The sequence below is a fragment of the Pholcus phalangioides genome, unplaced genomic scaffold, assembly GCF_987345545.1.
Source record: "Pholcus phalangioides strain wild (caught in Gottingen) unplaced genomic scaffold, Ppha-v1.0 ptg000042l_1, whole genome shotgun sequence".
Lineage (NCBI taxonomy): Eukaryota > Metazoa > Arthropoda > Arachnida > Araneae > Pholcidae > Pholcus > Pholcus phalangioides.
The window spans coordinates 2,135,991-2,159,252 of NW_028301628.1; the positions used below are offsets into that span (position 1 = coordinate 2,135,991).

Consider the following 23,262-nt stretch of genomic DNA (forward strand, 5'->3'; position numbering starts at 1 on the left):
TGAAGGGGGGGGGGGGGGTCAGGAAATCTAAAAGACAAAATACAATGTGATCTGCACTGTTGAACGTTTAAACAAAGCAGCAAGCTAAAAAAAAAGTCCTGTTTTATCTTTAAATATAATACTCTATTATAGAAATAATACAAATTTCTACACGAGTGGAGTATTATATTTAAAGATAAAAGAAAAACAGGACTTTGTTTCCTGCTTTTTTTCCGTAAGGACTGAATGGTGGAAAATAGAATATTGAAGTTTGGTCTTATGTGCGCCATCTGCCCTACAGCATTACTCTGACAAAACAGAGCTTGTGAAATCTTAATGCATGCAGCATCTTGTGGGTCAAAATAATTTAACCTGAATTTGAAGATTTAAAAATTTCCCCTGTTGTGCATGCAAGTATTTTTTACATGATTGCAATCAACCCTTATAAATAACGAGTGACTTCGAAAAAGAAGTCTTCTCTCGACCTCCCATACAGAATCAGAATTTCTGAATAAACTTTCATTTATTGTTTAGTGAACTGGCCAGCTCTTAGAATTTTCCCCTAACTACTAAATCTACTTGGAATTTGCGCTAGGGGCACGATAGCCCAGGTCGATAAGATACTCGCCTAAAGTACTGAAGGATGTTTAGAGGTGTCACGATTTTGATATATCCGTTTCATCCTCATCAGAAACTTTCGTGACGCAAGGGTATAACTGAAACGGCGATATGACCACAGAAAAAGATGGGAGACTCTCTGGGTCTAGGGGTTAGCTCACCAACCTTATCGATGAGTATTAAAAATAAGACTGCCGTTCGGATTCGCCAATAAATTGTGGGTCCTGGTCTAATTAGACCTCGTGTGCAGAAAATTACCGTGGTGTGACAAAAATGATCAAATATAATTAGCATTAAACTGTACCGTTATCTATTAAGAAAGGTGCAAATAAAGTGACGATAGCAATGTATCTTGTCAGTTTAGAAAAAATTCTAGCCTAGTTTTTCGTATTAACTCCGTGTAATTAGCATACATATAATTTTTTATTATTTTTTTATTTTGAAAAAAAATTAAAAATTGAAAAAATATCCTAAAACTTAAAAAAATTCTTAATTTACTCCTGGTTGTAAAATCATCCAAATCTCAGCTTTTGATTTAAAAAAAAATTATATTTCTTACTCAACATCATTGGGATGCTGTGACATGTTTGAGCGAAACATCTGAGTGCATGATTTTTGTATTGAACTTTATGACAATTAAACACAGGGTTGTTTGGTTTAAACCATGTTGGTTTAAACCTTGGTTTTAACCAAGTGGACCATCATGACCATGGCATACTCTGATTCTGTTGTTGAACAACAATTTTTGTGCTTTCAACCTCAGGTTGGAAAACATATTTAACATTTATTAAGTAAGTTGTAGTTATTTGTTCAATTACTTTGTTTTTTGTGATGTTTCCATGAATTATGAAATCGTCCAATGCTATAATTAAGGTATCATTTTGCCATGACTGGCTATCGTTTCCATTCTGCGAGCAAATTTCCCACATGTTGGATGATGTCATTAATTTTACATTTTTAAGTATTTTTTCCCCTTTATGAAATAAAATTGCATTTTTTCAGGAATATTCATGCCAATTTTCAAGTCATTTTGACAATCGTTCTTTTTTGACAGTGTTTTGAAATCAGAACCTTAGTTATAATCACCCTGTATATCGTAAATCATTGCTAATTAATCTGCATTATTTATGCTTCATTAAAAACATTATATTCACCTAATTTTTATTACTTTTTGCAAAATAGCTTCCTAATTAAGCATACTGAAAGTAACTGGAGAAAAATCTTTATATACTATATGATTAATAATAACATTAAAAGAATTTTCAAACACACAGTAATCCATCGAGTTGAGCAAAAAATAATTAAATTGCAAAAGTTGGTTTTTGTTAAAATGTAAGATACATTTCTAGATTAATTAGTATGGGAATAGTGTTAATTACATTAATAACCATTTTATTTTAATTAATTATTAGAAGTTCGAATGATTTTTCAGAAATTTCATTGTTTTTAATGTTAATACTATTCAAAACAAAAAAAACGGTTTAAACCAGGTTTTTTAGGTTTTACCAACCCTGATTAGACATGAAAAAAGTTTTTGAAAGTTATACGGATAGGTTCCCAATTTCACAGTTTTTCCTGCTCTGTTGGAAATGGAATGGGGAAATTGTGGTTGTGTGTGTTATGGAGTGAGGATGTCTCATTTGTTTTACAATTTTCATCATATAAACATTTGTGATTGGAGCGCTTTTCAAAAGCTGTTCTTCAGTTGGAGCACTTGAAATCTCAATTGTAACAGACATGGCAACAAAGAATGTCATGTAATCTCCTAAAGTTACTCATCCGCTTTTCTGAGGCTTAGTTCGCCCTGGAGCATTATGGATGTCCCTCATTAACTAGCGACTTAGGTTTTCTGAACATTGTTCAGTGGTAGTCAAAAAATCTAATAGAATGCTCTGTTTCATTTTCAAAAGGTCTCTTTGTGTTCTCCTAGTCATTCTTCCACTTTTCCGAGACCTAGTTAGTCCTGGACTGGAGTATGCTGTAAGGTTTTGGAGACCATACCTACAGAGGGACATAGACTTGGTTGAAGAGCTACGGCATGTGTCCTTATTGGCACACATGGTTTGAGTTATGAAGAGAGGCTTCGTTTTTTGAATATGTTTACATTGGATGAATGCAGGTGTCAAGGAGATATGATCGAAGTGTTCAAAATTTTCAATGGGATGGATAGGATGAACCATGAGTTATTAGTACACCGTCAATCAACTTCTTCTGCAAGGCGACACCAGTATCAATTGGTAAGGGACAATGCAAAGTTATGGTGTCACTGGGAATTTTTCTCTAATAGGGTTGTTAATAAATGGAGTAGCTTACCCTATAGAAGTAAAATTCTCGAGAATAATCTTTTGAAGAATATTCTCATCGAGAATAATATTCGAGAATATTCTCTGGTAGGACTACTATTATAAATTACTTGAGAATATTCTTATAGAAAATAATAAGAATTATTCTGAAGTTATTAATAATAGTCCTTCCAGAGAATATTTTTCAGTTACCGAAATCTTTCCAGAGAGTATTATCAAGAATATATGTAATAACATGTATTATAATGAATAATTTTGATAAATAACTTGAGAATTAGTATTTTTGATAAGAATATTCTCTAGTAATTTATGATAGTTCTTTGAGAGAATATTCTTGAGAATATTTTAAGAGACACAGGGACAGAGAATATTCTCACTTCCCGTCAAGAAGATGGGAATATTGAAGTTTGTAGACCACAATATTAAAGTTTGAGAGCAAGAAAATTAAACCAACAGGGCTGAATTGCACAACTTTTAAAGAAATGTGAGTGATACAAAATTTAAGTGTATATACATTGAAGAAAACAACAGTTCTGTATCTTAGAATGAAGGTGATTGTATAAGAACAGCTTCTTTATCAATAACCTTTGGTTCGATTTCTTTTGTGTTAAACATATTTCTGAAAATTTATCCAATTTTAAAATAATTTTTTAAGGTTTTAATCTAATGGTTTCTAAAATCTTTATAACCAAACTTTTAAAACCTCTCATGACCTAAACTCGAACTAAAAGTTGTCGTTGGGAGTGATTATACCAAAAATTGTTCTGTTGTAAATGTTTTAGGCAATGAAAACTGATTTATATTTCACACTATAAACAAAATTAGTAAAAAAATTTAAATTATTTAAAAGAAAAATGAATATTCTCAGAATATATCCTCATTCTCCGAGAATATTCTCACCTCACATCTCTAGCTTACCCAGGGTTTAGTAAATTCTAACACAATTGACACATTTAAAAAGAAATACGATAAACATGTCGGGGTAAATTGAGAAGTTATCCATACTTAGAATAAGACAACCATAAGTATTCTTTATGGGCATTGTATAATATTTTATCGTGTATATATATTGTTTGTAATTGAATTTTTTTTAATTGGGTTGCTGTATTTTTAAAATATATGACATCCATATTTGTTATGGCCATCGTTTTCTCAGCCACCTCGTTGGGCATTTTGCCTGTTTTGGCGTTGTATTTGTAAGAATTTATAATGTAACTTCAACAGTATGTTGACAAAAAAGGTTATTAATTTTTGAATGTTGTGGTTTTTAAATCACAAAAATATTTGTTTCATATTTTATTTTAATTTGCTTTCTTTATTTGTATTTACCTTGCACATGAAACATTATTTGACATCTGTTTTAGGATCTCATGCATTCAACAGATTCAGAAGCATATAAACTACCAGCTCCATCTGAGAAACTAGATGATCTTCTTACTCGGTAATTCATTTAATCTGTTTTCAAAAATATTTTTTGATGTTGAAAAATTCATTTTCGCAGTAAAATAGAATAAAATGGTGATTTTGGATTTCAACATACGTTGTGTATAAAAAGTAGAAAAACCAAAAATATATATAATAAGGCTCTTAAAAAAGTGTGTTACATGTCATGTTTCTCTCTCTTTTCAATAATACTTCATATCTGTCCTTATTCTTGAGTATATAGTTCTAATTATCCACCATACGGTGTACAGTTGAATGGTGTAATTTTAACGCACACAAAAGTTCATCATAGTGTAGAACCTAATCTATGATTAGTATATTTAAGAAGAGATTTTTAAAAGTATTTATTTTGCCTTCTGAAAAAGCCCAAAGTGGCCTAGGCCAATCATAAAGTCAAAACACTTCCATCTTGATACTCAACTAAATATACATCAACCCTAACAAGACCCTCAGATCCAAAACTCTGAAAAACAAACACTTATAACTAGATTTTTCATCCTCAGTGTTTCTAGGGTCAAAAATAAAACACTAAAAATGTATATGCTTCCTTCTAATATGATTCAGACTTTTGACTAACTTTGGACTAATGACTTTTGCCAGACATCAGACATTAGTCTTAACATATACACTCTCATCAAAATTGAATTAATAAAAAATTTTGGGCATAGTTATAAGCTTCAAAAATTACCATCGTCAGTATAATATCTTGGTATTTCAGATTTTTTCTTACTTCTAATAAAGTATGAACTTATTGGATGCAACATTCAAAATAAAAATAAATTTTTTTTAGAGGTACGGTAATTTCAATGAGAATGTGTATATATTAACATAAATCTTTCTTTCTTCATGACATTAGTGCTTATCACCTCGGTTGCATGCAATGAAAAATATTGCAACACTTTGAAATTTCTTGATCAATGATTACTCTTTGCTGTTTATTTTTTATAAAAATGACTGTTAAAAATGTATTCACAATGAGTTGTTTTTTATGCAGAGTACGTGCCAAAGATCACAAAAAGAGGCCATTGAGTACTATATATTTTACTATTGGTGAGGGTCTGCAGATTGCTGTCTCATTGTATAAACTGATCGTTCCCACTTCAAAGCCAACTGCTGCTAAACTTTGCAAAGAGAATAATGCGCTTTTGAAAAGTTTTTCAAAGACATTTCTCTCGGTACTGGATTTTGTGAATGTATTTTCTTTATTTTTCTGTTTTATGATATTATTGTGCTGACCTTTTTTCATATTTAAATTTTTTATTGGGAAGCCTTTGATTTGGGATCATTTATACTCATTTTCAGCTTGAAATAAAAGATACCATAAATGATATGACTTCAACAAAAAATTTACTTAATCTCAAAGTGAGAGTATTAAAATTTCTCATTACAATCAACTCTCTGTGTTTGCAGATTTCATATTCACTGTTTTTGTATTCACAGTCTCTTTCAGAGTTTCTTTTTTGGAAAACACTGCTGAGGTAATAATTCTCATATTAGAACAAGAGTCATATGTATAGCAGAGAGTGACTGATATGTATAGCGGAGAGTGACTGATATGAAGGTTTTCAATAGCTGGCTGATGCGAAGAATAATTAGGAAAAAGATAAAATTCTACTGCCCTTTCGGGTAATCAAACCCACGTTCTCTTTCTTGCCAGGAGAGCGCCCTAGGCCACTAGACCATAAGAGCAAGGAATGTCTCAATCTTTCCTTTTTCTCTCGTGTGTACTGAATGGGACCATACATGGACAGTTTCCATCTGATGGCAGTGTGAGCAATTGTGAGCTTTGGCCTGAATCAGGTCCAAATGTTCGTTTGCGATCCCGTTCAGTGCATATGAACTCCAAGGAACAATTGAGATATTCGTTGCCTTTGTAATGTGGTCTACGGTGCTCTCCCAGCAAGAGAGAGGACGTGGGTTTGATTCAATGCAAGGGCAGTAGAATTTTCTCTTTTTCATAAATATTCTTTGCATCAGCCATCTTGTAAAAACCTTTGTACTTGTTTAAATATTTCTAAAAGTGAAAACCTTGCAAGGAAAACCCAAAATATTGACAAAGGTTAGCTTCGTTGTTTCAGTTTCCCATTATTACAGCATCAATGTCAGTCGAATGTATTAAGAAATAAGGACAAAATTTGATCAGCCAGCCATTGTTGTAGCTACACCTGCTATTATATAATCCTGGATCCATGTTTCTCCCATGTGTGTGTGTGTGTAGAAAGTGTTGTTTTTCGGTGAAGTGAAAAAGGTATTCAAGTTATGTATTGCAAACTTGCACACAATAGCTGTCATTATTTATTTTGCAAATCCTGAGAATTGGAAGACAAGTTCATTACGAGCATAACATAGCAGAGGATTCATAAGTTTAAATCGACAGTGGATTGTTTGGATGAAATAGACCCATCTGTAGTATGTTTTTCACTTGTAGAAAAGTCTGTAAAGGAAGCCTTATTACTATATTGTAACAAATTAATTGGAATTCAGAAGAAATGACTAATAGACATTATCCTGTTCTTTCCAGAAAGAATAGCATTGAATCTCCTGGACTTCTTCCACACAAAGCAGATGCTGTAAAAATGAGATGCCTGAACAAAATTTTAGGGTTTGGGTTATTCCTGAATTCTTTATACTGTATTTGCAGTCACCCCTGGATTGTAACCCCTGCAAATATGGAAAGACGACTGTATTTGGAAAAAAGGTGTTATCGAATCTTGAAGAAAAAAAATTTTTTTTTCATGATTTGATATAGTGGTTCACAAGCCGGCTTGAAGATTAGGAAAGGATGTACAGTCGACGCTCGCTACAATGACTCCCATGTTATAGCAATTTTTCCGTTAAAGCAGGAGCGGAAAATCTGCTACAAGCTGCTACAATTTCAGACGTCTGCTACATTTTGTTACAATTTCCGTCCGCTTGTTCCATTTTGTTACAAAAACGCCAAAATTCTTCAATTCTGCACCATCTCATGCCAAAAAAAAATTTTTCCCTTAAACTTTGAAGTTCAAGGGAACACACAATAAAACGCTTTCTTCACAATAAAAGCTTTTTCATAACATCATTTGTCCTCCCGTAATTTTACTGCTTGGGGCCATAAATGGAATTGGCTCGAGGCCCCCTCCCAGACTTCCAACAATGTACAAAATAGGGTCAAATTATGCGAATAGCCACTTATCCACAGAACAATTAAAAAAAAACTTCAACCGCTGTTTCCAGCTATTTTTTTATGAAAAAAAGTTTACTACTTTGATTTATGTGTTCCTTACATTAATTATTTTTTAAATTGCATCGATTTTCCCTGACTGGCTGTATTTGACAAAACATTCGTGTATCCTTTAACTTAGCAGAATGGAAAAGGTCGTGAAAGAGCACATTATCACACTGTAAAAACAGCAATGATGAACCTATCTTCACCATCAGGAGTTGTGATGCAAAAGCTGTCAGTAAATTCAGGGTGTCTGATCATGGAAAAGTGATGAAATCCCGGAAAAGTAACGAAATGAGAAAAGGGTCACGAAATAAGTGAAAAATAGGGAGTGAAAACAGATGTACTCAAATTGGATTTTTTGTGTTTTATCATTATTTTCTATAGTTTTTATTTCTATAGTTTAAGTTAAAAATAATTTAAGTCTACATTTTTTGATCACCATATTAAATTTTTTAGAATTTCTAATAAATATTCTAAAAAATGACACAGCAAAAGAAGTTATCTCAAAGTACAGGGTGTCCATAATTAAAAGACCCTATTTTAAAGTAGCCTACAGGCAAAACCAGTCATCAAAAAAGTGTGAAATTTTGTAGAGGACTTCATGAAGTGATGAGAATTTGTTCTGGGGAAAAAAATTAGTTACATATGTCACCACTTTGAATACCTGTAGTAAACATGTAAATTTATGTGATGTCATGCAGCAGCTGTTATAAAACCTAGAAACATTCGTGGCGATCTTGTTTCTCAATGTGTTTGATGCTAACAGTAACGATAAGTTTATGAGATCGTTCTATCTTTGTCAAATTGTTTTTCCAAGACAGCAATTCTGCAGTAACTGCTCTACGGAAATATCAGGCTTGGAAGAGGATTCGAAAAGGTCCAATGAATGTTAAAAATCTTCAGAGTATGATAACGAAATTTGAAACCACAGAATCATTGGCAGTTCGTCCTGGAAGAAACCCCGTTCCTATAGACGCAGTACAGGAGGTTTTGCTTCAAGTGGAAGAGGACAGAGCTACAAATTCTTGTAATGTCAGGCATATAGCACAGGCGTTCAACTGTCAGAGGTCACTTTCAACTGTCCATAAGATCATTATGAATATCCTCCGATATTATCCATTCAAACTTTCACTTGTGCAGTGGTTGCTTCCACATGATTATGATGCTCGACTCTGGTTCTCAGTGCAGTTTCTAGCTCGCATTGAGGTCGATTCAGAATGGCCTTGGAATATCCTTTGGACAGCGCAATATTCTCAACGAAGTGCATTTTCACTTGGATGGTGCAGTCAATACTCACAACTGCAAAATTTGACAAGAAAATCTGCACATTATCTTAGAGGTTCTGTTGCATTCAAAATGACGGTAGGGTGTGGATTTACTGCATCATTTATTCTGTCCTACTTCTATGAGGAGGCTACATTTTATTTATTTATTGCTACATTTATTACTATTTACGTTCTACAAGTCCGGTGACATGTTTGATCACTGAGAAGCGATATGCATTGCTGTTACAGAACAAAATAGTTTCTGCTCTTCAAGCACATTACTGCTTTGCAGACACAATCTTTATGCAAGACGTAGCTCCTCCACACATTGCAGTGTGTGTTAAGAATGTTCTTAAAATACATATTACAGAAGAACGTGTCATCAGCCAGCACTTTCCTAATCGATGGCCTCCCTGATTCCTGGACCTTAATCCATGTGATTTTTGGCTTTGGGAGCATTTGAAACATCTGGTAAGTCGTGACAATCCAAGAACTTTACCTTATCTTAAAGGCAGCATTTCACGCCAAGTGCTGAACATTTCCCCGCACACACTTCGGTCAGTTGTGGAACATGTCATCTTGTGATTTCACATGGTATCTGAAAATGATGGCCATCATATGGAACATGTTTTGTTGCAGTAACAATTATAAAAGTTTTTAAAAATTGTTAAAATTGTAAACATTTGCGTAAATGTGCATTTCTTAATAGGACGCCCTCTGGTGGCAACATGCCCCAAAGCAGAATATGCTGAAGTGTGTGACGTACGTCGCAGAACAACCAGTGCTGTTGCAGAAAAATCTGGAAGAATTTTAAGAAAAGTGTGGAAAAACGCTATTATGTATATGCAAATTTTTACCGCAGAACATTTTCAGTCAGCTAAGGGCTCGTTGCAGAACGCCGCAAAACATTCGGCTTTGGGGGCAACATGTACAACTAATTTTTACCCCTTCCTCCCCCCCCCCCCAAACAAATTCCCATTACTTTAAGTCCTCTACAAAATTTCACAATTTTTTATGACTTTTCGCCTTTAAAATAGGTTCTTTTAATTATGAACGCCCTGTATTTCGAATCAAACTGAGGTAATGATCAGGAGCAAACTCAAAAAGAAATGATTATCATTTTAAATATGAAATGGGTAAATTGTGTCGTGGAAAAAGCAAGATCAAACATTTGAAAATGCTTGAAACTGAAGAGAATAAAAGCACAACTTAGAATTGTATTAGCATGAATGAATGAATGAACGCCAGGGTCTCTGCCACCGGACTTATCCCGTTGCCGAGATCTCTTCCAGCCCAGCTTCATGGCAGAATTGTATTAGCAGCAAAAACAAGAAAAATAATTACTTTCTGATGAGTTCAAGTCTCTCCTGTAGTGATTTTTTAATTTTTAATTAGTGATTACCAAATTCACAAGGTAAATCTAAAAACACTCATTTTCAAATTATTTTTGAAATCTGATTACCATATGTCAAAATGTACCTATGTTAAAAGCCTCTCATTTGTTGATATTGTAGAGAATATAAAAATATATATAAATATCAAGAAGTCTCTTTAAATTTTTTTGATTTAAAAATTAAAAAATTTCTTCTATAGGAAGTCTGTATGTATTTTATGCCTTGGTGAGGTAGCGCCCTCCTCCTCCTTAGCTGAGATAACAGTTTTTAAAGTGAAAAGTGATCCTGTCTATGCTATTGCATATATGCATATAAAAACTTGTGTATTTTATTTACTGCCAAAATTTTAAAGTGCTACAAAACTATAAAACGATAAATGTGGCTACAAAAACAACATTTTTCCTGCTACAAAAATCAAATTTTTATTTTCCACCCCTGATTAAAGTAAGATTATTCCCAAATTTTTTTGTATAATGACTGTCCTATGTGTTTTCTTTTTGATGTAATGCCCATTTGCCATAGAACAATTGTAGTCATTATAATGAGTGCTGACTATATTAAGTTTGTTTAACTGGCATATTTTCTGGGCAACATGTCCTCATGGATTTTTTTAAATCATTATCTCTATAGGATACCGGCGAAATTTTATTGCCTTGGGATCTCAAAAAATTCCAAGAATATGGAGGGAAAAAAATCTATTTAACAGAGGATGAAGTTAAACAAACACGATGTCTGGCAGAACCAGGTATGTTTTAGTTCGAATTCTTTTTATTTGAAAATCTCAATTATAAAAATATTTTTTTTCATTTAATTTTTAACTTTTCAAAATGGGCATGCACTGTCAAAAAATAGTCTCATAGGTAGGGCAGTGCCCTTTTATGAATGAGGATATGCATGTCACTAGCATTAAAAATAAAATTGAGTTACATGAAATATGGGAATATAGTGTATAGCGTATATGTATATATAGTTGTCTTTTGACAACAGTAAATTTGTTTAAAAGTTTCTTATTTGATTTTTTATATTAAATCTGTCCTATGAAACATAAACACTGAACCTTATTACAAAATATTATGACCAAGAAACTGTTTATCACTTCATGAAATCAGAAAAAAAATTAATTCCTTGTATGGCGGGGTCAAAAGTTTTTTGACACAAACAAACAAGAATCATAAATAGATCCGTTCATGTCATGGGTATTATAAAAAATTACTATAAGTCAACTCTTCATTGGAAAATATGGGTTGTAAAACTTATTGGCATGCCTTTGGCACAGATCCAATGTGCTTGGAACATGGTCAGTGAATATTCATTTCCATTCTTTTTTTGCAAAATTGAAAAAAACATTGAATTCATATAATTCCTGGCTCTGACTTGTCTATTGAACTCAAACGATAAATATTTGGTGGTAATGAAGTTATGGCTCTGACTACCCATAATTTTTTTTTTTTTTGCCTTTTAAGGGATTTTTAGCAACTTTTACCATTATTGTCTTGCTGTAATATCAGTAATAGTGGCGTGTTCCATATTGTTAAGGATGATGTGGTTATGGAATACATTTTTGTTGCAAAACCTCTTCCCTCGGGTTTTTCCCACAAGGTAAAGAAGACTGATATCTTTAGCAGAGAAGCATTCCCACTTCCACCTCCATGTTTAACAATAAGAACCTATAATACCTTAATTTTTACCTTATAACTACCTATAAGAACCAGTTATACCTTGTATGTATATTATGTATTGTCTATTTGTATCTTAGATTGTTTCTTTTGTCAATAGAAAGATATGTCATAATTCTCCCTCTCTCCTGTAGTTAAGTAATAAATTTTTTTTTCACTTGGAAGACAAGCAAACAAACCCATGATGTTCAGCCAACATTTTACCAGTGATACACTTGCATTCAGTTCGTGTTTTGAATTCAATTCATAAGGTTTTTCGCCTGTTGGACATTTCGAGGATCTCTCTTTGCTTGAGCCTCAAAGTTGCGAATGCGAGCCAATCTCCCCGTTAAAAAGTCTCCCCACATAGCAACAGGATGCCAGATGCCACATGCCAGATAGCAACAGGCCTACAACAATACAATTATTCAATCATTACACTTCACTCATAGTTAGAAAAATCAAAGGCAGATGGAAGCACTACACACAACAAGCTTTACACAGAAACAAACTTCACGTCAGGTCCACCACACATACACACACATTCCAATATGCACCCATTCCTTAGAAGTTCCATAGAGGAATATGGATGAGGTGAATCATTAGTAGTTAACTCATGTGCTTATTTATACTCATTAAAAAACTGGTCTATGAAGTGTTAAAATTTTGTATGATGCATGGCCACGGGAAGAAATATATTTGGTCTCTAATTCTGTTTTAATATATTTTACCATAATCTGTTATATTTTCAGATTATTTAAATGTTTTTTTTTCCATTGCTTATGGGAATATAAAGAACAAACTTCGTGAATTAGATAGATTATACTTGTGTTATGAATAGGATTTGTATTTAAGGGAAAAATGAACACAAGCCCTTTATGTTGCTTAACTTAAATAGCAGAAAAGTTTTAAATGAGTAAGGTAAAAGAGATCAATCAATAAAGATTTTTGTTTTATATTTTGTTTTTTATACATTTTTACATGTTAATAAACTTTTTTACATGAATATATGCATCGTGTTCTCATAAATTGGTTATATTTTCATTAGGTCTTCTGCTGATGGGTTTCAAACCACTTTCTTACTTAAAGGTCCATCACCATATCAGACCGAGTCTATTTGCTTATCCAAATGACAAAGTTGTGGCTGGCAGCTCTCAGTTATTTTATGCCTTATTATTGCAGTCCCAAAAGCGAGAATACACTCCTATATGTCGACTGGTTCTCAGACAGAATGACCCACCAAAGTTTGTTGCTCTTCTGCCTCAGGTAAAGTTGCTTGTGTAAAAGAATTAATAATTGGTGTATTCTTTGCTTTCATGATTCAAAAGTTTGGGCTTCCTATGGCTTTCTACCTTTATTTTTCTATTTATCACACATAAGAAATAGCATTTAGTAGCCTCATTCTTTTCATTGTATTAGGGAATAATTACTATTCATTAATATTTATAACTACAATTCATTAATAACACTACAAGTGCAACTATGATATTCATATCAGGGTTGGGTTTTTGACGTCAAAAACCTAAATGAATGCTTTTTGATAATGTTTTGAACATAATAGGTATATTACATAATGAAGAACTTAAATTTTCAAACATTAATTTATTACAATAATTAAAACAAAATATTAATTATAATTTGCAATTTTGTATTTTTCAACAAAGAGTCTAGAACATATAAAATATAATTTTATGGTTTATTTATCTAAGCTAATCATTACCTGTGTTCAATTTGCTAAGCGGAATAGAGCTGCTTATTCAAAATATGTGTGATAGGGCATCAGGGTTAGGTTTTTGGCTTCAGAAACTAAATGAGTATTAAAATAGTCAAAACTTATTGTCATCATTGTGAAATAGTTTTAACCTGATAGATATGTTAAATAACAAAACACTTACTTTTATGTAGATTGAAGGGTTTTATATTTGGAATTATAATCACTGAGAAAAATATCTATTTTGACATTTTAAATTTTCTGATCAGCCCAAAATTTTATTCCATATGAAAATTCTCACGCAGCATCTGTTGATACATTAATTAACTCATTTATTCTCACCTGAAAGTTTCTTAGCTCAGGGTGTATAAATTCACAGAGTTTTTAAGAGTATTTTCAATCAAAGCAGAGCTGACAGGACTTGATACCCAAATCATTTGTTTTACATGTTTAAATACAGCTTCAATTGGAAAACCATTGCATTATAAATGCTAGTAAATATACCATATCATAGTGGAAAGGTAAGAATAACTAAGTTTGACTAAGGATAAGCTATAGGAGTTTCTTAAGCATCATATACAACTAGCATTGCCAAATTAAATGACATTTTAGTTCTACAATTTAGTATTGTGATCGCTAGATATATTTCAATTTTATGCACAATAAGAGTATCCTTTTAAGTATCAGTGATTATCTAGATAATTTAATAATAACAGAAATCTATATATATGATGTAATAAACGTTTTTAAACACTTATCTGTTGTAAAAAGAGTACAGCAGGTGGTTTATATCAATGCACATATATAAACAGTTAAAGAAATTTTGGAAGGTCAAGAATTATCTTTAATCAGATGTGTGTCAAATCATACCATAGTTTTCCCTTCAGTGTTTATGCTATGCTTTATTCAAATTGTATATTTTATAAGAAAAAAGAAACACATATATTGTCCAAAATAATTTGATAGAGAGTGGAAAATTATTTTACAATCATATTAAATATTTATTCTTTGTATAACATAGTCATTTTAAACGTTACATGCAATTAATGTGTGTATTTCCAATGGGGATTTTTATATTGAAAAGCAATATTTCAGGTTTTTGACATGTCAGTTTAAACCGTGCAAGGTTCCATGTGACTTGGAAAGTCAGGGAATCAGAAAACGATCAGTAAAAGTCAGAGAACTTTAAACTTTTACCAGCTCTTAATTTCTTTTCTATCTCTTCTGAAAAAACATTTTATCCTCTTGCTTTTTTTTCCTGCCTGTGGATAGAGAACCTTTAACCTTTATATGCTGAAGATTGATTTGAATTCAATTATCTCTGTGTGAGATGTCCAAGGAAACTGGTATTGTATGCATGATCATATACACAATTTGATTTTGTAAGGAGTGGTGGTGGCGGCAAAATATTAACATTCTTTCTGTAATGTGCTTTTCAATGATATATTACAGCGAAATGATATTCAGTCGCCTCCTCCCTGTATTTGCGGTTTTTCTTCCTTCATTGGAATTTTTTTCAGCAATGCTCAGCAATGGTCATTCGCGTGTTTTGTTTACAAAATTTGAGTTGCACTTGTTTAGGATGGCTCATTTGTCTAGTGCTACTGATAATGCTCTAAAAAGACAAAAAAAAAGTGAAAACTTTACAAGAAAAATTGGATACATTGACTATGTTTGGCGAAGGTAAGTCAATTGCTGCTGTGACTCTATTACGGAATCAGCGAATGTACGGTGAGATATATCAGGAAAAAGGAATCTGAAATTTGATCAGCCGTGGCTGTAGCTGCGAAAACTTTGTATCCCCTATGAAATCCATGTGTTTCTCATATCGAAAATGTTTCGATCATGTTTATAATGTTTCTAATTACATTTTTAATTGGGTTGCTTTATTTTTGAAATATATGACATCCATATTTGTTATGGGCATCTTTTTCTCAGCCACCTCGCTTGGCATTTTGCCTGTTGTAGTGTTGTATTTGTATTTTTATTTGTATAATGCAGGGTTTTTTTGTGGGTACAAGACTGCTACAAAGATGGTAGTCCAATTGATTGTAATATTATAATGGGAAAAAGCGAAAAGATTAACTTGCTGTTCTATAAAGGGAAGGGCTAGTGAAACGTCTATTTCATCATAATTTTATGCAAGTAAAAATTGATTTCATAGATTTAAGAAACTATTTGGATTACGTAATGTAAAAATCACTGGCGATCAAGCTGCTGCCAACCAGGCGGCAGCTAGCAAATTTTCAAAGGCTCCGCCAAAAATTATTGAAGAGACGGGATATTCACCTCAGTAGGTGTTTAACGCTAAAGTACTGTACCATTTTGGAAGAAAATGGCATATAGAACATTTATCACCCAAGAAGAAAAGCGAGCCCCTGGTTTTAAGTCAAGTTAAGGCAGACTTACTATGTTGTTTTTGCAAATGTGTATAGGTACATGGTAAGGCCCACCGTCATTTTCTAATCTGCAAATCTGTGAGCATTAAAGGGAAAGGATAAGTCAAAGCTCCCGCACAGTATTTTGGATGAACAGTAGAAAAGCTTGGGCTACGAAAACACTTTTCCTGGATTGGTTTAAACAATGTTTCATTCCAAAAGTCAGGAAGTACCTTTAGAGTGAAGACATGCCATTCAAAGTTCTTTTGATACTGAATAAAACTCTTGGACACCCAGATGTCAAGGAGTTCAAAGCTGATGGTGTGGAAGTCCGTTATATGTCTGCTAATACAACATCTATCATTCAGTCCCCTTGATCAGGAGGTAATGCGAGCATTAAAGGCTCACCATACATGTCACTCAATGAAGATGATTGTGCATGCAATAGAAGATGCAAATGCAGAAATTATCTTGAAGGTATGGTAGAATTATACTATTGCTAATGCTATTACTGTCATCACTAGAACCATGAGAGCTCTTAAGAGAGAAACAGTCAACTAGGGGTGGATTGACCTTTGACCACAATGTGCGCTCCAGGACACAACCATTTTTAGAGCCAACTGAAGAGATTATAAAAGGCATTGTCACGTTCATGAAACAAGTGGGTGAAGGATTCAATGATGTGGATATAGAAAAGTTGAACAGCTAATTAATAGCAATTCAGAGGCATTGACTGAGAAGGAATTAATGCAGCTGATTGCTCATGAAACAAGCGGTACTGGACGAAGAAGATCAAAATAAAGAAGTAGAAGACAAGCTCACCATGAGTAACATAACAGGAGAGCTTCACAAGTTCAAATCAGCAATAGATTATTTTCATGATATAGATCCCCCTATGGTATGTTCTTCACATGTAGAAAAATTGGTAGAGGAAGTCTTCTCAACATACTCGATGATATGAAGAAGAAACTGCAAACAGAAATCACATTATTCTTTCAGAAAACATCACTAAAAATCAATTGCTGCACCCTTTTTTACATTCCCTTATACTTTTGCATCACTCTGCTCTTCTCATGATGTTCAATAAACGAGCTAAACAAAAAAAAACTATGGTTTCGGTTATTTGCAGATTTCCCATATTTTCCCCCACCCCCAGAACGTAACCCCCACGAATACAGAAGGGGTGATAATTTAGAGTATTGGATGATTTAGAATTATATATGCGCATGACAGTGTATGCGCTTTTGGTCAGGGAGAGTCAGGGAAATGATCAAGAAGATTTTGCTGGGAACCCTGCCGTGGTTTAAACCGTCAAAAGCTGCCATGTGTCAAAAACCTGCCAAACCTGATTCATATGTAATGTAATTCTATATAATGCAAAACATATTCTTTATTCTGGTGTCATAGGAAGAAAAAGTTGATGATAGGGGAGCTCAAATTGCACCACCTGGTTTTCATGTTGTTTATTTGCCATTTATGGAAGACATAAGACACATAAAGCCAGAATCAAAGCACCATCCGAGTGAGCCATTAGTCGAGAAAGCTAAAGAAATAATCAAAAAGTTGCAGTTTGCATATCATCCAGAGGCATTTGAAAATCCAGGTAATTTTGGTTGAGAGGAAAAGGCTTTTTGGTAACAAATACAGATAAAATGCTTATACCAATAAAAAGATAAAATCTGCTGAAAACTCTCAAGTACAGCCCAGAATAAGTCTACTATAGTTGGCCTACAAATTCAAATAATGCTTATGGTAATTCTCATGATAAAACCGTAACTATGTACAATGAAACCTGTATAAAACAGAATGTCAAAAGACTGACAGTTGTGTTTTCGTTTTAGACAAGATTTTGTTTTATAAAGGCACACACAAAAATATATGCAGTGTTTTATTTCTATCATTTTGTGAAACCTCAATTTTGAGAACATCACCCTAACAGCTATAAATCAATAAGTATTATGCATATTATTTTGAATTTTTTCATGTTTCAGATTACTATGAATTTGAAATTTCATATTTAATCCATGAATTGTTAAAATTCAATATAAAATGTTCTCCTGAATAACAATAGAATGAACACTCACTTTTTCAAAAGTGAAAAATTTTTAATATTTAAAGTAAAAAATTGGGAAATTATGTACCTTTTTAAAAATAGTCACAACGAGATCAACAAGTAATAACATTTGTGAAAAAAGATTCTTTATTTCTCTGAAACAACAAACACTTAAATTTTGCTTTTGCTAACCTCTATGGCCTGCAGTTTTGTGTTCAAATCCAAGACTTGTTTGGCTGGTGGCCATCTCTACACTGAATGAAATGCTAAAACACAGTATCCCTAGAAATGTGAATAATAAATTCAGTCTCCCTCCCCTATTTTTCTCCCAAAAAGTCATCATTTTCATCATAAATGAAATGCTAAATCGGCTTTTACTAAGTTTTAGATTGTAAAGCTGCTTCTATCAAAACCCAATTCTTTACTTCTAGAACCAGTTCAGATGCAATAGTAAGCATTCATCGTCTTTCCAAGAAGTAAAAGAGTTTCCTAACAAAAGAGGGGTCAATACGACTTAATCTTCTCCCATTCAAAAGACAAAAATTTGCTCTTGGCCAAAAATTCTTTCCATTTCAGCTGTTTTTTTTATCTGAGAATAGACTAAATATGCCTTCTGTTTCCACATTAGACAGTTTCCGTCTTAAAGAGGTTTACCATGATTGAAAAAACATTAATTATAATTAATATTCTTGTAGATAGTTATCTACAAGACTATGCCTCTGCTTTGTTCAAGACAGGTTTCTGTCTCGTACATTGTCTGCCTTAGACAGGTTTCATTGTAATAATAAATGAATAAATTTTGAAAGCCCTTTAGAATGACACTTTTTAGATCTTTAATTTTATTACAACTTAAAATGTTCTTGTAGATTGCTGTTGAATAAATGTTTGAAATTATCATGGAATTTCTTCTAATCAATTATATAATATTGAATATAGGATGATAATTTTTGCCAATGTTCTTGAACAGTTTCAACATGCAATAAAATTATGCTAATTTGAACCGTAAAAAAAAGTAAGAGTGGGAACAGAATTATACTTATATTATTTCTTTAAAATGTGTCTGTTAGTCTTAGAATACACCAGTTGAACATTCAAATTTTTTTCTGAGTGGTTTTGCTTCCTTCCTGGTTGAGGAACTTTGTATGTTCATGAGTGTTTTATTGCTTGAACTATTTAGTTAATCTGACCACCTTAATTGGCTTCAGTAATGAAAAGTATGTTTTTCTGATAATGAAGAATTGAATGATTGCATAAAGACAAAACACATAATGTTCATGTTATGTGTCCCCCCTCCCACTCTTTTAATGGTGTGCTATTGAGAATTTTACTTGTTTAAAATGTGGATAACCTAAACTTCTGTTCATAACTTTTAAAAAAAATGAAGATTTTTCTCATGTTTTTTTTAATTTCTCTTAATGATTTGTTACAGTTTTGCAGAAGCATTGGAGAAATATTGAGGCATTAGCCCTTAATAAAGATGCTCCTGAGGAAATCACAGATTACACCCGTAAGTTTTTGCATTATAAATACAGTGAGACCTCTCAAATCCAGGCATTTCAGGTTTTTTTTTTCTCTGTTCAATGTTTTTCTTCCCCAGAATTCCGATTTTTTTTCTATTACATCTTACATTTTCTTCCTTTTTTTTATATATTCCCCCAAATGTATTGTTGCTGTCCACTGGGGTTTTCACGCTTCACGTCCACTTGGGAAGATAGAAACAAATGGTAGCACTAGTGTGTAGTATGAAGGATCACAATTGGTCAGAAAATCTGCTTTGATCATTTGATCAGAAGAACTTTTTTTTCTCTATTTCATTTCTCCACGCTGTACATTTAACCTGTGTTTTAGAACTTGTCTAGTGCTGTATTATTTTCTGTGAATATCTAAGTGAATTTCCAAAAATGCTAAATGATGTGGTAGGTACAAGATGCAAACAGAAACATGAGGCTCTAAGTATGTAAGAAAGTTGAACATTTGAAAAGACTAGAATGCGAGACATCAGTATGGATGTTGTGTGAAGAATATGGAATCAAAAAATCCATCTTCAGAAACTTTTTTTTTTTTCAGAGCCATGCCAATATAAAATATTTAGAGAATGAGTAAAAGGAGGTTTTTTTTTTCTATGGCTTACTACTAATTGTATGTAAATCAAAAGTTATAAGGTTTAAAGTTAATTATCACAAAAATGAGAAACTTTGCCTGGTTTTAATTTATACAAAAATTGCCACGTTTTCAAGACAAATAAATTCCATTGGTCGAACGGTCGACGTGTTTCGGCTCTTCAATGGAGGCCAATCCAAAGACCACTCGGACGCAGCAAATACAAAGGCGAACTCTTCGGACGACCAGACGTAAACATCACCCCTCCATGACTCATTCGTGTGAATTCTGACCACGAGGTCCTGATGACAGCTCTCCATTGAAGAGCCGAAACGCATTGACCGTTCAACCAATTGAATTTATTTGTCTTGAAAACGTGGTAATTTTTGTATAAAGTTTAAAGTTAAATTATTTGTTACTATACGTATATATGTTGCTTTATTAATTTTTTTTTCAAATGAAAATTATGATCACGGTGCTCAAACATTACTGCTTTGAAAATGAAAACTTTTGTGAAATAAACAAAAGTGGATCCATATTCTACAAGTTTCCTTAATCCAGAATCACTTAGATCCTAAGAAGTCTGGATATGAGTTACAATCTTTTTAACATTTTCATATTTTTTGTTCCCAGGAACTGAAAAAAATATTGTATTTACATTATACATCCAGTTAATTTAAAAAACATGTTTGACTGAGTACGTTGGTGAAAAACTATAAAATACTTCATTTTAATTTTTTTTGTTTATTAGTGGTGAATAGAGTTATCATTTTGGATCTGAAGAATTTTCAAACACATAGGTTTCCATTTTTTTTTTCTGTTATCTGCAGTTCCCACTAAAGATATCATAGAGAAGAGGGCTGGCAAGCTTATCGACGAGTTTAAAGCCTTGCTTTGTCCTGGAGCTGAAGAATCTTCACATAAAAGAGAAATGGTAATTTTTCCTTTAAATTTCTTCTTTTTTTTTTCCATGTTTAACACTCCATTTTTCTCTCTTTATAATTTACATATTAAAAACTTTTATTAAAAATCTCTATCAATTATTTCAGGGTGGATCCTATGGCCCTTCTCAAAAGAAGTCCAGATTAGATGATGCTGCTATTCCAGAAAACCTATTGACAGAAGCTACCACTGGTCAAGTAAGGCACTATATATTTTTCCTTGGTATTATATTGTATTAGCTTTAGTTTATTTGAAAATGATTTGTGTAAAATTTTTCTTTTAATTCTTGACCTGGAATAATGGAAAAATACAGTAGTATATACTGACAAGGTGTATTTGTTCTGAAACCTTACTTGTATCATGAAAATCATGAATGAAATTTTTGCATATAAATTAATTTAGCTACTATTTATCTGCTCCACACTCTTAGAATAGTACTCGTTCTATAAAAATTAGTCAGCTTAGTAGCATCAAGTGTGAAATAGAAGGTGGATTTGCCTGCAAGTTAAATGCAGTGTACAATACAGTCTGGCGATGCTGTTGGTTTAGACTTGTTCAAGTAGAGCTTTTGTGTTTAGGCTAAGCATTCTCTTATACCTTTCACACTGGTTAGTCAATTTACTTTCAAGCTAGGGTATTTTTAGCAAATATTTTCCTGGCGAAGATTGGATGGCTTTTCTTTCCTGAGTTTACCTCCGCATAATATCCAGAAAAGGTCTATTTCTTTGGAATATTTTTTTATTCATAACTTAGATTATATGTGAATCAAGACACTTGCAAGTTGAGAACCATACTAGAAAACATAAATGTTTTTAAGAATGGGGGAATGAGAAATTTTCTCAGATATAAATTACTATTCTTGTGTATTAATTTACTGTTTTAAATTATAATTTTTAAAATTATTAAAAAAATAACTTTATAATTGTCAAAAAAATAATATTTATATTTCGCAAGAAAAATCTAAATCCTGTAATAGGGTTTCCCTTTTTTTTTGTCTCATCCCATGCATTAATGCAGTTGAAATCATGTGGGTTTTGTCACTATCACAAAGATGATTGATATTTCAATTTTTTCAGTTGAGCAGATTTAAAGTCAATGTCCTGAAAGAATTTTGCAAGAGAAATGGTATTCGATGTGGAACTAAAAAAGCAGATATTATTGATGCCATTAAAGAATTTTATGATGAATGAAATTCAAATGGAACACTGGTTAGTCTAAAATGTATCTTCTCGATATCCAGTGTTTCCAGATCTTGTGAGGTTGAGAAGCACATTTGAGTGAGAATTTTATGTAAGCATCTCTTAACACGAAAGTACTTGTTTTGTTATCATTCTGAATAATTTTTACTAGATTAAGCTGTGCCATTTCAATGTTTGCTTATAGTTTTGTTGATTTTTTTGCTCATCCATTTGTTTTGTAGCTGTAACTACATGTGCTCATATAGTATGTTCTTTTATTGCATCATAATCAAAACTATTTGGTGCTTATATTTCATCAATAAATACTGATATATATGTATGTATAAATACTTTGCTTCTTATATCATTCCACAGCCATTTCATGCCTGTGCGAGAAATAAGACAGCTGCGTGGAAAAAAAAATATTTTATTAAAATCTTTTCCTCAATTTTTATATTTGTGTAACTGAATCTATCATTTGAATTAATTTTGGTGCTTTCTTAAAAAAAGTTTGTTTTGAAGTCATTACATTTACGTAATGTAATAAATCATTAAGTTTCTAAAAATATGACTGACTAGCCATTTTTGAATAAGGTATCTATAGATGCCATAACTTTTTTTTTCTGTCGCTAAAAGCACCCAGAGATGACTGGTCAGTGGAGCAGTAACAGGTACTGTGATTATAATCTCTTAATTTTAAGTAGCCTTTAATTAGAAGTGTTTTTTTTTTAACTTTTTATGCAAAGTAAAGTTTTGTACCATGATTATGATTGAAAGATGAAACACACTGCCTCAATTACGATGCATTACCATGTGAAGAAAAGCTGTTTATTTACTAACTTCTTCCTATTTGTTGAGAAATAGAGTTCATAAACAGTGTAAAAGTGTTAGTGATGTATTGCCAGTATGGTGTGAATCAGAGATTCTTTTTTTCTTTTGTACAGTGTGAATACGAACTGATGTTCAGAAACATGTTTCATTGTTTATAACCATTTTTTGTAGCGTCCAAATAAAATCATATCAGTGCTGTTTAAATAA

General features: G+C 32.5%; 1 protein-coding gene across 2 annotated transcripts in view; it reads left to right on the top strand.

The window, feature by feature from the left end:
* The window catches only part of Irbp (Inverted repeat-binding protein), a 33,536-nt gene extending 10,274 nt beyond the window's left edge, over nt 1–23,262 (top strand). For both annotated transcript variants that reach the window (XM_089254696.1, XM_089254697.1), the window contains exons 8-16: nt 4,265–4,341; nt 5,338–5,518; nt 10,838–10,952; nt 12,911–13,128; nt 17,359–17,554; nt 19,434–19,511; nt 20,935–21,038; nt 21,154–21,243; nt 22,123–23,262. In XM_089254696.1, the coding sequence (XP_089110822.1) occupies nt 4,265–4,341; nt 5,338–5,518; nt 10,838–10,952; nt 12,911–13,128; nt 17,359–17,554; nt 19,434–19,511; nt 20,935–21,038; nt 21,154–21,243; nt 22,123–22,236 (1,173 nt within the window). In that variant the 3' untranslated portion in view covers nt 22,237–23,262. The remainder of the gene's footprint in view (nt 1–4,264; nt 4,342–5,337; nt 5,519–10,837; nt 10,953–12,910; nt 13,129–17,358; nt 17,555–19,433; nt 19,512–20,934; nt 21,039–21,153; nt 21,244–22,122) is intronic.